Source organism: Eleutherodactylus coqui, chromosome 10 (genome assembly GCF_035609145.1).
Source record: "Eleutherodactylus coqui strain aEleCoq1 chromosome 10, aEleCoq1.hap1, whole genome shotgun sequence".
Taxonomy (NCBI): Eukaryota; Metazoa; Chordata; class Amphibia; order Anura; family Eleutherodactylidae; genus Eleutherodactylus; species Eleutherodactylus coqui.
Window position 1 is genome coordinate 98,351,404 of NC_089846.1, and position 15,915 is coordinate 98,367,318.

At 46.3% G+C, this 15,915-nt stretch overlaps 1 protein-coding gene across 4 annotated transcripts in view; it reads left to right on the forward strand.

Annotated features, from left to right (window-relative positions):
- MDC1 (mediator of DNA damage checkpoint 1) overlaps positions 1–15,915 on the forward strand; it is a 31,029-nt gene that overhangs the window by 3,936 nt on the left and 11,178 nt on the right. For all 4 annotated transcript variants that reach the window (XM_066581594.1, XM_066581595.1, XM_066581596.1 and 1 more), the window contains exons 2-9: positions 907–1,022; positions 1,171–1,611; positions 2,760–2,844; positions 5,291–6,915; positions 11,489–11,551; positions 11,824–11,889; positions 12,103–12,147; positions 12,959–13,708. In XM_066581594.1, the coding sequence (XP_066437691.1) occupies positions 907–1,022; positions 1,171–1,611; positions 2,760–2,844; positions 5,291–6,915; positions 11,489–11,551; positions 11,824–11,889; positions 12,103–12,147; positions 12,959–13,708 (3,191 nt within the window). The remainder of the gene's footprint in view (positions 1–906; positions 1,023–1,170; positions 1,612–2,759; positions 2,845–5,290; positions 6,916–11,488; positions 11,552–11,823; positions 11,890–12,102; positions 12,148–12,958; positions 13,709–15,915) is intronic.

Below are 15,915 nucleotides of genomic sequence, written 5' to 3' on the forward strand. Positions count from 1 at the left end.
AAAAGGTCTCCACGCTGAGCCTATATTAATGACAGGGTCACCGCCCAGAATCGTGCGACTTTAATCACACAATCGGAAAATCGCTATGATTCTCCGCTCCTGTGCGGTAGGTTGCACTTTCCATAGTTATCTTATGGAAAGCGTGTCATGCGAGCTCCGTGTGCGATTTATCGCGGCGGATCTCGCTATGACGCCTCGCCCGTGGACAGCCAGCCTAAAGCCCGTTTACACGGGACGATTATCGCTCAAAATTAGCTCAAATGAACATAAATGAGCGATAATCGTCCCATATAAATGCAAAAAAAAAATCCTTTTCTAGTCATTCATTTCTCATCATCATAAAATATTCTGCGAATCGCGGGCTTCTCGCTGCGTGTGACGTCGGCGCTCCTGCAGTCTTTTACACAACTCTTGCCCTGGGATATAAGAGCTCCTTCACACGAGCATTGTGTTACAGCGTATTCCCCACGTGGAATACCCAATCTGCCGGAGGCTCCCATGCTGACCATCACACATATTGCGCAAAATATGCCGGGATTTCCGTGTAATGACTGATTATGCGCTTAATATGAGTGGCGTAAACCCATTGATTTGCATCAGGATATTCAGACGTGCTTTTTTTCTGTGTGTGAAAAAAAATAATTGCAGCGTGTCACGGACCGAAATTGACTATTAAAATCTACGGGCTCACAAAAAACTGCAGCAGATGCGCCCCTTGCACACATCCTTTGCATATTTGTGGTTTGGTTTTTAATTTTCTTTTTGCACGCATGAAAAAAAAACCTGAATACGCACGCAACCCGTGTGCAAAATACACGCATCAACCATCGAACCGAAATAACATGCACCCGTGTGAATGAGGCCTCTCAGCTGACTGTCCTCCTTTGTGACTTTTTTGTCTTGCAGGATGGATCAGACTCAGCGGCTCGACTCTAATGATGAGGAGGAAGAGGCGTCCATTACTAGAGACAGACCTGTGGGCAATCTGCACATGTTTGCTGGGATCCACGGACCGGCGCAGGGTGAGTGAGACGCCCGGGCAGTAGAGCGGCCTTATCCATCACAATTAGCCATTGACTTGGGAGATCCAGCATTGTAAGCGATGTGCCGGTGCGGATGGAGTATGGTATGCCTGATCATAATTTTTCTCTTTCTTCCCATTTCCTACAGACTTCCCCATCTACCGTGGTCAGAATCTCATTGGCCGTCATGCCAGCTGTGATATCACCCTGCCGGCGCAGTCTGTATCGAAGAAGCATGCCATCCTGGAGGTGAGGGGCGACTGCCGCACTATATGTGATAACGACAGCCTAAACAAGACACGGCGGGGCAAGACGGCTCTCGCACCACATGTACTCTATGCCCTGTCTGATGGAGACCTCCTGCTGTTTGCCGATGTGGCTTGTCGCTACACCATAGAGCCAAATGTAGAAGTCGAAACGACGGGAGTAGAGGAAAGCGAGGATGACTCGATGCTGGTGCCCGCTACCCAGGGAGCGCTGGCCATAGAAAAGACTCCTGGTGCCGCTATACGTAGGAGAGCGCGGGGAGCTGTTCTGGCGAGAGACTCTGGAGATGAGGAGGAGGGACAGTCCCGAGGGAACGGAGGAGGTAATGGCTACTGGGGTCTCATTATATGCATCTCTTTACATGGGTCATTTCCTCACGCGAGTTCTTTCCATTAGCAATGGGAACGGAACGGAACTCGCACGAGAAAGTGACCCAATATCTTTATTTACACATGGCCGATTTTATTTATTTTTCTTTCTCTCGGACCCAGAGTGCAAGTTAAAAAAATAAAATTACAGCATGTCCAATTTTGGGTGATAATGGCCATTATTCTCTATGGGAGCCAAAAAAATTTGCATCACGTTTGTATGCAGATGCAAAGTAATTTTCTTTCTTTCCCTATTGAAGCAACTCATCGCACTCTCAGGTTTGCAAGTGCGATATTGGTCTGAGTTTCTCATACCGATCATGTACTTGCCTGTGTAAATGTGGCCTAATGGAGTAGAAGAGTTCTCCGGAGCCCTTTAAGTGCGATCTGTTGAGCACAGCTGTAAGATTCTTGTGGGTTTGCTCTTAAAGGGTTACTATTTCCTGTGACCACGTGGCTGTGATGCCTTTTGTGCACATAGATGCCACAGCCCCATGATACTTCTTAGCCTATAGACGTTGTAATCCGCTGACATTGCACACTTTTCCAGGAGGAATAACAGAGGAAAGACGCAATGTGTGATTTCTCAAAAATGTTTTATGGGGAATACAAGTATTTACTAAGACCTCTTAGGAGAGCACAAAGTTTCGCTTTCAACTCGTTTTTTTTTTTTTACCCCTTGTACCCAGCAATGCTCCTGTTTGCACTGCTCATAAAGCACACTGTGACAATGTGGAGTATTTCCTGTTAGATGACAGATTCAGCAGCTGAGTCCTTTGAATACCAAATATGATCGGCTTTCTGTCCATGAGAAGAACTGTGCCAGATGTGCAGGGAAGCCCGGGGGACAGTCTGTGTGGCCCATGTACAGACCTATTATGTATGTGATGACCACTTATCTTTCCGTTGCCTGCGTTCCGCATGTAGGCACATGTAAGGACAGTAAATATTGACTTCCCTCTTAGCCTCAGGCAGAATGAAGAAAAAGATTCCATAACCGGTTAAGAAACATCAGTAGGCGGACTGCATGCAATTCTATAGATGATATCAACTAGATGTGTTCAGTCTGAATATTGAGATGATATATATTCTGTAATTGCAGGTTGTGGTTTCTACAAGGGTCCTCACAAGCCATCAGGTCCGGGGACCACTTTCTCCCCGGTTACAGACACCGTTGTGCCTGAAAGGTAAGACGTTTTGACGCTAAAAGAAAGCACCTGAACCGTATAAGGCTGCCTGTCAACGGCTGTGACGGAATATCACTAGCGATATTCCGCTGTGGAGGAGGAGGGGGGAGCACTGACAGGTCTCCGCGATCAGCCCATTTAATAGATAGGCTCACCACGGCGAATCGCAGCATGCCGCAATTTCAATCCCGTGAGTGGAGAATCGCTATGATTCTCTGCTTGTGGATGTTGGGCTGCGCTAGTTAGCCTATGTAAAGCTTTTCATAGCATGATTTACTGGTGATTTATCGCAAGCGGATCATCGCCCGTAGACCGGCAGCTTCAGTCGTCTTGTGTGTGCGCAGAACAATTATCTCATGCACCACTAGCACAGTGCGAATACAGCATAAGGCCGAATGCACACGGATGGGTCGGATTCTGCATGCGGAGCCCGCAGCGGAATCCGACCCTGTGCCCGTCCGGCATCTGCGCAAACCTGCTATCTTCTTCTGTACTACGGATGGTTCTGCACAGCTTGCCATCGGACATGCGCAGTACAGCTTCCATTGACTTCAATTAAAGGCGTCCATGCAGAATCCGCCGTAAAATGGAGCATGCTGCGACTTTTCATCCGCGAACAGAATCCGCAGTTGGTTTCTGCTCGTCTGCACAAAGAATTTTTTAATAGCATGCTATGGAGGGTTATTGCTGCGGAATCCGGAGGCAGACGCCCGCTCTGGATTCCGCAGCAAAAATCCGCCCGTGTGCATGAGCCTAAGGCACCAACCACCTTGACAGGAGAGCTATTTGTCCAGATATGCTGCTTTTTCCGGTCTGAGGAGTCCCGGTACCAATTATTTAAGGCTGATGGCAGGGTTCATGTGTTCAGAGAAAAGGGAGAATAAAATAACTCCCCTCCTTTTGGGATCACAGGAAAACCCCAATATGTTTAGCCTCCAGAATATATATATCCCTTCTTGGAACACAGGTCCTCCTATTTTATAAGGGATCTATTATGCTGCTTAGCAGTGTCTACTGAATATATATCCTCTCCTGTATTAAGTGTGTCATCTGGATCTGGTCTCCGACTTATGTTGCCTCCAGTCTCTGATCACCACAGTTATTGCGCAGTCAACTTTCCGCATGCATTTTGTGCGATCTGGGTTACTCGCAGCGAGATACTTAGTAATTTATAAGATTGCCATGATGATGTAAGCATATGCATAATCTTTTCGGCATGCATCATCAGGAGGTGAGCGTGATTACCGTAGTCCATCTTCGTAGTTTGCTGCGATGATATGAGCACATGCACGATCGCTTAGATACGCATCATAGTGTGCCTTTCTTTCGCAGGTTGAGTCTCTGAGGGCAGCGCCAATTCAAATCTTTGAGCTTTCTTTCGTTGAGATCTGTGATTATTGCTTAACTGTTAGTCTTTGCGATTGGTCAAGAGAACCAAGCCCCCCCACCCTTTGTAGGTGGTATCTTTGGTAGGCTTTATAAGGGAGGTGTTGGGCATCCACAGTGCATCATCCCCATCATTGCTGCCAGTTTACCATGACAACTGCTGCCACTTTTTCACCTTTTATTGTCTTTAATTTATCTTTTGCATTGGATTTCTCCTGATGAATCTCTTTTTGAGAAGAAACGCGTTGAGCAGCATTAGAGAGCCATTTAAAACAGAAGGATTCAAAGAGCAAAGTCTAGAACCTTGTCTGCTAGCCGTTTTATTATCCTAGCTGCAGGCTGGTGGTTTATATAGGCTGATGCTGCTTATTACCCTCCTTTTTTTTTTTTTTTTTTAGATTTAGCTTTAATAAAAATGATATTTTAGAAGGATCCTCAGTGATATTTATACTATTAGATTGATTCTTCACCACCGCTCTGTGAGTTTGCATATAGGTGACTATTCGGTTACTGTGACACGACAGCTTGGGTTCCTGACAAGCCAATCTGTAGGCTGTTAGTTATAATGGGGATTATATATGATTATCATGGATTATAGGATGGAATATATTATGGTCATACATGAATATTGTTTCTACCTTATAACACGGTCCTTCCGAGACATTAGAAGTATTCTGCATAGTGGCTGACTCTACTCTGTGTATGTATTTTCAGCTCTCCTCTCTCAACCATTTACATGCTCTTTGTTGATTTCTTTTTCTCCCTTTTTTGGTCTCTTAATTCAAGGTTTATCAGTCCTATATAGGGTGAGGTTCCAGCATAGGTCGCCCCACTTGGGGCGGGTGCTCTGTATTGTTAGCGGACATTATAGAGCACTATAGGGTGTATTTCAGGGCCCTTTCCTTTTCTACACATTTCCCTATTTTCGGTCCCCCTTTCTTGATACCTCATATATATTTAAAATAAGTTAATAAAAGTTATATTTTATCTTGATAACGCACAACAGTGACTTCTGTGATCTACAATGACTAATAAGATACAATTGTTACTTTTTTCTTAGTGATGAGGAAGATGATCCATCCATGTCAGAGACGCATCTTCCTTCACTGGATCTACGGTGTGACAGTGATGCAGACACATCAAGGAGAAGCTCTTTTGTACCTTCTTCACAGAACATCTCCACACCCGTCCTTCCTGTAGATCAGTCCAAATATGATGGAAGGACATTGATAGCCAAAGGCAATGAAGAAATGGAATCCATAAAAACAGTAAATGATGAGATGAAGATGAGATTGGCAGTAGAGGACAACCAAGAAAAGGAGCAGCAGACGGTTGAGTCCATGTGTGGTGTTCCTGAACCTTGTGTACAGGTCGTAGGTACCATAGATGATGGGGTGAAGGAAGAGATAGACGAGATATTGGAAGATGCATTAGAGAAGCCATCCTCTGCCAGTGTGCCCGCAAGTAGTCCATGTGCTGAAGGTAATGTGGCGTCCTCAAGTGAGACGGTTCAGGAGGCCCCAGGCACACTGAAACCCGAGGCGGATGCTCTTGTGCAGCACAACCTCTCAGACACAGATGTAATGCTGAAAGAAGATGACAGTGGTAGATCCTTGGGATCAGGGAAAGCTGTATTCCACATGGACAGTGACACAGATGTTGAGGAAGATGAAACTACAGGATCTGAATTAGAGAAGCCCAAGTCATGCCAAGCTGCAGATATTGAGGAATCTGAGAACAATGTGAGTGTTCCTCTGACCGCCCCAGATTCGGACAGCGATACTGATGTAGAGGGTGACCAGAATATCATAAAGTCAAAGAGCAATAATGAGGAAATGATGAGTGAACCCGGTAAAGCCGAAGGGACTACTGGATTTGGTATAGACAGCGACACTGATGATGATGCCGATATACCCAAGCCAGCTGAGAAAGTGGATCAGGACTCCAGAAGTGACACTAAAGAGCAGAAAGACTTCAACATGGACAGTGACACAGATGTAGAGGAAGACGAGCCCACTGCAGTCGTGAAGGAAGCCGAGTCCAAAGAGACAAGCCTAAAGGAAACGAAAGATGTGTTCAGTGTAGACAGCGACACGGATGTGGATGAAGAGGTAGATGGCTCCAGCGGTAACATGACACACGGACCTCAAGACAACACTGCAGAGAGCAAGCATGTCCAAGAAGCAACTGGTGCAGAGAGTAACACTGATGACCAAATACCTGCTGGGCAAAATGTCACCCTCGAACCGACTAACGATGAACCAAACTACAAGACTGACGTAGTTATGGCCAAAGATGCTGCTGCGTTACATGTGGACAGCGACACAGATGTGGATGAAGAGGATGGAGTACCTGTTACACCAGGGGTGGAGGACGTAGGAGTATCTGAAAGTACCACTGATGGTGCTAAGAAGGACACTGAAACGACTGAGGGGGCTGCTGAACTGCATGTAGATAGCGACACTGATGTGGAGGAGGGTGATGGGTCATCTGTTTCTAGACAGGAAGAAGACAAGATGGGGACCAGCGGTGTTCAGGAGGAAGTAGAAGTGAAAGATCAGAAGTCTTCTGTATCTACAACCAATGAAATTGTTACAGTATCGAAAATTTCTACTGAAGATAGTAAGAATGTTCCTACAGAAATCAGAATGGAGGAAGACGAGACTCAGAAGTCAGACTCTGAATGTAAGCCGTTAGTCATGTCTGGTGGATGAAAGGTGCCGCCATCAAGATTGTGGGGAGTGACGTACTCTGCTTCTGCCAACCAGCTGCATAGCTGGAGGTAACCCGTCGTCTGAGGTTCTCAGCCTCGTTGACGGAGCAGGACTCAACTGAAGGGGCTTCCTTCACTGCAGAGCTTACAATGTTAACTGGTTGGCAGTAGGAGTGTATGGTGCCCCGCAAATAGCGCCCACTAGTTTAACTGTTTATGGATGTCTTGTGTTTGTTCCTGGTAAATATATACCAGTGCCATGATAAATTCATTTACTAGGAGAATGCTGATGCAGTATAGAAGTATAACGGTGTAATATACAGGTCATCACATGATAAAGTCCTTTGGCTGAAAAATTTTGGCATTCACAAAAAAAGAAAAAGTAAAGGCTTAGAATCCCATTTATTATGCAAAAAAAAAACTATAGAAAACGACAACAACAAAAAACATCTATATAGATCTAAACTGTTAAACATCACGTAATTAGAAAAATATACATGATCCCACCAGGGCTGTGGAGTCGGTAAGCCAAACCTCCGACTCTCAACTCCTTCATATATGACTCATATTTCTTAAGTGATAAATTTGCTGTAATAAAATGGTGACATCAGGCTTTTCTAAGTGACTGTCCAGTGGCAAACTACTGATGGGCCTAACAGGATAGCCCATAAATAGTTGATCGGCAGGGGGCTGTCTCCCATGATCTCTGCCATTCAGCTGTTCTTTGAGCCAGTGTGCTCATGCACTGGACTGATTTCTGTAGGAATCGGATAGCTGCGTTCCCACTGTAGTGGCCAAACTTGGTACTACAGGCAAAGTTTCCATTGAAGTGCATGGTGTAATGCCAAGTCAGGTCACCGCAGTGGAAATTGAGCTGTGGGCTTCCAACAAAAATCAGCTCCATGCACAAAATCATCGGCCCAGTAATTAGCGTAGCTAAACAGTATGGATTCCAGGTAACACAGGTAACAAGGTCCCCCCTATTAACAACCTGTTTTGACCATTTAATGTCTAAATCCTGTAATGTTGTACTGCTCTAAAAAGACATCTAGTCCCCTCTTAAACTCCTCTATGGATTCTGCCATCACCCTGTCCTCAGGCAGAGAGTTCCACAGTCTCACTGCTCTTACAGTAAAGAACCCCCTTCTGTGTTGGTGATGAAACCTGCTTTCTTCTAGTTTATTCACTGAAAAAGCCAAAAATACAATACCTGAAGGTCTGCAAAGCAGACACGGACGCTATAGGCACGATCGCCATAAGGCAGGCACAATCGCCACCGGCACAATCGCCGTAGTGCAGGCGCAATGGCCGTAAGCCCTAAAGATATGCAGTTAGCCAGACAATAGTGTAGAGGAGCAACTTGTTCATGGCAGGCTAAAATGCAGTCACCCACTCAACCCAGCCCAGATTGGGAAGGAGCGACTGCATAAAATGATAGCCTGCACATGTGAACTATACCAAAGATGCCAGCCACAGATGGATGGTGACCCCCACCATACAGGATATCAACCCTGGCTGATATAACAGCCCTGTTGCCCTGTATCTCCAAAGTGGGCCACACTGGCTGACATCTTGGGCTCCCCCACCAACTAGCAAACTACATACAAAAGTACTAATGCATACTAATAAAATGCAGGTGTTGGTACTGCATTTTGGCCAAAACGCATAGGCTGACGGGCCGCGTCGAGGCAACACCGCGTCCGTCAGTACCTACGCTAACTCACTATAAATTACATAAAATCACAGAGGTGGCTTTTTCAGTGAATAATGTCTTTGTTGTTCTCCTCACCTCTGTGATTTTTTGCTTTCCTCTAGACGTAGCAGATGCCCTCTTGTTACCCTCACAGTCCTGGGTATAAACAGATCATGGGAGAGATCCTTGTATTGTCCCCTAATGTATTTATACATAGTTATTTGATTGCCCCTTAGGCCTCATGTCCACAGGCGTGTCGGATTCCACGTGTGGGGGCCCTCAACGGAATCCCACCCTGCCCGCAGCCGAGGACCCTGCATACCTGTGCGGGCAGACGGCTCGCCGTTGGACTATCTGCATATGGTATATGGGATTGCTGCATTTGTAAGGACCCATATAAAAAAAAAGTTATGTTGCGTGCTGTGAAAAAAAAATCTGAACCCTTGTGAAAATGGCTAAGCTTGCTATTCCCACCCCACAAAAATGAAATGGAAAGCAATTAGAGATGAGCAAGCGTATTCACTAAGGCAAATTACTCGAGCGAGTATCGCCATTTTCGAGTACATGCCTGCTTGCCCAAAAAGATTTGTGGGGAAACGGCCCCAGCCCCGCTCGACCCTGCAACTCACTGCTCACCTCGGCCGGCCCCCGAATCTTTTCGGGCGAGCAGGCATGTGCTCAAAAATGTGGGGGGTTTGACTGTGATGATACAAGAAGCTAATCTGTAAAAAAAAAAAAAGAAAAAGAAAAGGGAATAAACAGTGATTGAACGGTTATAGGTTTCCAAAAATGGGATCATTGAAGACTAGAGCTCGTCCCGCAACTAAACACTCGCAGAGCTGCGCTGCTGGAAAATAAAAACACTATGGCTCTTGGAATGCGGTTACACAAAAAAAATCCTTTAGGCCAAATGCACACAGCCGGGTCGGATCCTGCAGCGGTATCCCACCCGGTGCCCAACTGGTGAGCCCTGCGTACCTGTCTGGGTGCTTTTTCTTCTGTACTGCGGATGTGCCGGCTGGCACACATGCCCTGTACAAATGTGACCACGCCGTCAGTAGGCGATGACTCAGATCTTGCGGCCTTTCTGCAATGATGATTTCAGAAGGGCTGCAGGACGGACGGCTTCCTTTGACTCCAATGGAAGTCGTCCGCACAAAATCCGGCTGAAAATAGAGCATGCTGCAATTTTCTTCCACGCAAGCGGAAAATCGCAATTGATTTCCACTCGTGGGCATGGAAACCCACTTTTACATTGCATGCTATGGCCGATATTTGCTGCAGAATTAAGAGGCGGACGCCGCTCCGTATTCCGCAGTGCAAATGTGGCCGTGTGCATTGGGCCTTCCACTAAAAGGGTGTGTCGTGTACACAACATCAGAACATAAATCCGTACAAACTGGATTTCGCTGGAGTTGTGCTATCCCACAGGTTAATATTTTTGCGGCAGAGATTGTGCTTTCATAGGTTACCGGGACAGGACCGGTAACTTATGTTTTATAGGGAAATATGGCAGAAATGGAATATAATACACGTCGGTCGTCTTTTCTATTTTTAATTTGATGTAAATTAAAGAGAAATAATTCCTAAAATATATATACATAATGATGCTAAATATGTCGCGTCGATCAGCCACTATCCTCGCTGGAATACCTGGGAATGGCTTTATTTCACTGGCCGGTATTTGGGCGCTCTTTACGGTCTGAGAGCAGATGCTGTTGTTTTCCTTCCACTTCGTTAGGTTGGCTCGTCGGCCCAGTCTCCTTACTGGCGGAGCGCTATATAGTGAGATGTGCTGCCAAGTGGGGCACACACAGATGTAGCAAAGTTTAACACACCGCTTAATGCATTTAGATAAAGTTCTGCACTGCAGGGTCTTTACCTTCTTTATCGCCTTTGTGATAAGAGAACTTGTTGCAGCAGGGTATCGCAGCTAAAGCGACGCTTCGGCCTGGAGAACCAAAGATGGCCACGTGAGCTTCTCGGACTACCTGATGCACACTGGGCATTTGTATGCATCACTAGTCTAAGACGCTATGCATGCTTTCATTAACCAGCACTGCGCACATGATCAGTGTCGGCCAGTCGGAGCTGCATGTAATGTCTTGCTATGCACAGTACAGGTAGTCAGAGAAGCGGTTCGGCCATCCTTCTTTCTCCAGGGCCGGAGGGACGCTTTAAGTTAAGCTTTCCTCCAGCTGTATAATTCTACATGTCCTAGCTGCCAGAACGTGTGTGTATATATGTGTGTGTGTGTGTGTGTGTGTACATATACATACAGATGGTGGATGTCAGGTGTCACTTTTAAGAATGTTACTGTGAAATAGTGAGCGACCTACTGGTCGCAGAGAGAACAACATCTCACTAAAGATCCAACTTTTTTGGATTCTCACTCGGACGTTCTGCCTGTGACTCTCAGTTTTGTCACTGACTAACATGGCAGGCAACTTCAGGAAGATATTTCAAATAGTAAAAAAAACGGAAAAAAGAAGAGTAGATCCCTTGTATGTGGCGCGTGAGCTACCAACTGCTGCCAGATTCTCCAACTAGATGTTACACGTCAGAATACTCCAGAAAGCCACCAGGGAACCCTTCAGGTAAGAGAAGTACACGTGGGCTTTTCATACAGATGTTTTCGCGTAATGCTAATTACGTCTCCTATTATCCACGGCTGATAGAATAAAACTGATAGATTTGAACTTCGCGCAAAGTCTTAATAAAAAAACGTGATGAAACAAAAATGATCGTTGCCGTTACTGCGTGTGACAATAATTGTAATGTAGATCCGTCTCTAGTTCCAAGAACTTAAGATGATTGGATGAGATTTTATAGAGGATCTGTTTCTTTAACAGGCACTGACTTGGAAACGATGGCCACACAGTGCTACCTGGAGCCGCAAGAGACAGATTTACCAGGTACTTACCTCTGGAAAGCTTGTGTCCACCATTGCAACTAGTTTTTTGTTACTCCAATGCATCTAAAATACATTTTTTTAAAAAGTTCTAGCTTAAAAAGAATCTCTTGTATTGTGTCTACAGCTCCGGTGCAGAACTATGCGTCTCCATGGTTACAGACTACAAACAACCATGTGTAGTCTGATCCTGCAGTCACGTTGTTCCTTTTTTGCTTTAGATGCATTGGAGTAGATTTTTGTAGTATAATGTTTCCCTGTGATCCGCTCTTTCAGATGAGGAGGAGGCTACACAAGCGTTCATAATGAGCTCCACATGGGCCGAGCCAGAGCCGTTCAAACGTAAGTCCCTTCTTATCAGCGGGTCTGCTCTGTGTTCTGTTATCCTCCTATTACTGGACATAGAGTTTATACGGGGTTGGGCTTCACATATGCATCACATCATATTGGGCACAGCTAACAATGCCGTTGCGGAGTCCAACAAGTCGGCCATATTGTACTGGTGTACAGTGACGCTGCTCTCCTGGTTGACATTCTTCTTTTCTATATATGCAGGTCCTGCTAATCCGTTGGCTGTGCTGCAGATTTCATCTGTGACCTGTAAGTACATGTTAGTCTGTATTTGCATCATGGCACCTGACAGACCCCATTGACTTGTAATTGGTCCTATTATGGTGTCTCCGTTTGATCTGCATGCAGCACTACTCTAGCTCATCAGATCTAATAGAACTTTGAATGGAGCCCCCAACACGAATAAACGGGATTGTAAGAGATTCCTGACAGAGACATGTTTAAATACAGTGAAGACCCTGAAACTCTATTAGTATCACTTGTCTTAATATTCTGTGTATATTGGCCTCTGATGGTTCATATCCATTGGCCTTACTCATGCACGCCGTATAGAATTTCCCTAGGAAGGGCTTGTTCTTGTTCCTGACAGCGCCCCTACACCAGGGCCAGGTTGGGCAGGACTCTGCTTTTTGCGTGGTGGGTAGAGCAAAACCAGCAGATGACTGCAGCTCCAGAGGATGGAACTAGGGATGCGACTGAGATGTCACAGGGCCTGGAGAACAGTTCCTGAGGGCATATCATTGTACCCTCTGCTGGTCACCTGGCATACGGGCAATAGTAATGCGATGGACAACGCAAAAAGTAGCAAAATGCTTCTATTTCATTTGCAGTAAGCTTCCATATTTTTCTCCATTGAAGTCAATGATAAAAAAAAAAAAGATCCTGATAGGCGAGACGTAGGAAGTATTGCAGTATGCCCTATGAACAGCAGCAGCTCTGAGCGATCAGGTGTTTGCTGCTCCTGTTTATACACACAGAAGGTATAATATCAGTATTTTTGGGTGTATAACATTCATAATGGGGCAGATTTTGTCTTAACTTGACATTTTATCTTTGTCAGTAAATACATCGACAGAGGAAAGCGATGAGAATGCAGAAGCGGAGACTCAGGCATTTTGCATTGAAGCAGAAATGAGGAGGCCCAGAGACTCGGGAACTCCAGAACCTGCTGAAAGACGTATAAATGAGGCCATCCAGTCCTCAGGTAGTGAAGAAAAAGCACAAGAAGAAGTCCATCAATTGTCTCACGAGACCTTGTCCCCGGATGCCACACAGCCCATCTCCCAGTGCTTGTCCGAAAGACCTTCTCCAGAGGCGGGTACGTGGCTGCACCTTAAAAGGGACGTTCCGGCTTCAGTCTGGATGACAGGCGTCCAGCAGGTGGGAGACTCTACAAAGCTGGAAGGAGGGGATGAAGCAGAAGATGCAACTCAAGCTGACGACCCGTCACTTAAACTAGAGCTTGAAGCTACACAGTCATTTGTTGTAGAAGATCCATCTGTACAGAAGCCTCCTGCACAAACGCTCACCCCAGTAATGCCCGCTGCTGACGAGAAGCCACAAGAGAGGACAGAGCAGCCGAGTAGTGAGGCCACAGATGATGATGATGCCACTCAGGCGTACAGTCTCGATGTGCCAGGTTCAGAGGATGGTACCAAACAAGCTTGTAGTCTCTCTGAGACTGCAGGTGATGGCGCTACTCAGGCTGCCAAAGAAGGCGACAGCACACAGGCGGTAAACCCAAGCGTGCCATCTGCTGAGGTAGTAGCCCCCGAGACGAGAGGAGAAGAAAAACTCTCTTCAAGGAGAGGTAAGTGTCTGTCATGCGGAAAAAGGTATCAAGGAACCAAAGCGATGCCAGGAGATTTCAGGCAGCCAATGTTTATCTGTTATCAGTGAGGCTTGTATACAGCCATCTAGAGTCTGCGTGAATGAGCCCGCCCGGCATTGAAGTGTTGGGTTACAAACGCACACAGCGCAGTGATTAGTGGAACCAGCCACAATGATATCCACGTTTTACATGCCGCCCCCTTAATGCACTTTATATTGTAGTTTGTTAAAGAACTTCCATGTGGCTTCTGCAAGTCATACACAATGTGTGAATCCCCCCCTTTAGCTCGCACACTTACATGGCACTGAACTTCTGGCACCTTGATCTGTTTTACATTGTACCTGTGTGTGCCTCCGGCTCATATCTTAGTTTGGGCATAAATCTGCATATTGTAACACTTTTTTTTAATACTATAATATACACTCCTTGTATAAAAAAAAAAGATTAAGCACTCAGAAGTTGTTGCAATGGAATGACACTTTCTCAGTGTGATTGTAACGTAAATGTAAGTACACAATATCGGAGCAAAAGGATCATTTATTGTGGAGAACTGACCCCTTGTAGGGCGGCTCTAGTTCCCTGTTGTACCGCATCTAGCTTGGTTGCAAGATGTGATACGGGGCACGGAGGCTCTAGTATCCTGTTGTACTGTGTCTAGCTTGGATGCAAGATGTGACACAGGCAGGTATGGAGGCTCTGAGGCTCTGGTACCCTGTTGTACCGCTTCTAGCTTGGATACAAGATGTGATATCAGTGAGCATGGAGCTCTAGTACCCTGTTGTACAGCCTCTAGCTTGGATACAAGATGTTATACGGAGCGGGCATGGAGGCTCTAGTACCCGGTTGTACAGCCTCTAGCTTGGATACAAGATGTGATACGGGGCAGGCATGGAGGCATACAGTTTCCGTCCTGCAGAATATCGCTCCACATTTGCTGTAACTGAGCCTCTAGATCATACAAACTTGTAGGTGTCGCAGTTGGCGTCCCAGATGGGCCCATACATGTTCTATTGGTGTTGCATCTGGTGACCGGGCAGCCACGGAAGTGTGGCAATGTTGTGGAGACTTTCCTGTGACCGCCTTGTGTGTGCGGCCGAGCATTATCATGCTGGAAGCCGCCATGAGAGGAACACATATGGCTGCAGGATGTCCTGAACTGAGCTGTCATTGTCCTTCCTACCACAACTAGGGGTCAACAACTGTTGTATACGATGGCCCCCCCAGATCATCACACCAGCAGGGGGCAGTGCGCCACTCCACAGCAAAGGCAGGATTGAGGCGCTCACCCCGAGGTCTCCAGAAACTAACATGGCCGCCCGACACAGTCTATATCATCCAGTTTCGTTGTTCACAAAACCACTGCAACTGGAGGCGATGGTGGGTGTCAAAGGCCGTACACGTAATGGGAGCCGGGAGACCAGATGTCCTTTAGCGAAGCACCTGTAAATGGTTCTGGCAGACACAGAGGTGTAACGATGGTGCAACCTGCCTCTGGATGGCGGACAGCAAAACAGTTGGAGCTGCTGATGCTTGTCAGATGATCAGACGCTCCTCTCTACTGGTGTTCTGTCGGGGCGTCCTGAGCCCGGTCACCTTGTGTGCCCTCACACATCCACTTATCCCAACACCTCCTAACAGTCTGGTCAGAAACTCCTCTCTACTGGTAGTCTGTAGGGGGCGTCCTGAGCCTGGTCACCTTGTGTGTCCTCACACATCCACTTATCCCAATACCTCCTTACAGTCTGGTCAGACGCTTCTCTCTACTGGTGGTCTGTTGGGGGTTTCCTGAGCTCAGTCACCTTGTGTGCCCTCACACATCCACTGGTCCCAACACCTCCTAACAGTCTGGTGAGGCGCTCCTCTCTACTGGTGGTCTGTTGGGGTGTTCTGAGCCCGGTCACCTTGTGTGCCCTCACACATCCACTGGTCACAACACCTCCTAAAAGTCTGGTCAAACGCTCTTTTGACAATGTGCCTGGTGTCTGTTCCCAGTATATCTATGGGTACGGGGTTCAGGATAACATTTTTAATTTTGTAATTTGGGTTTTATTTGAAAGTGTAAAAATTTGGCGGTTAAAACTACTGAACTGTAAGTGGTTATTTATAATGTCCTGTTCGTTATGTATGCCCCAGCTATACATTCCCTATTCACTACTTATAATCTTTTCAGCAGATGTCTATTATTT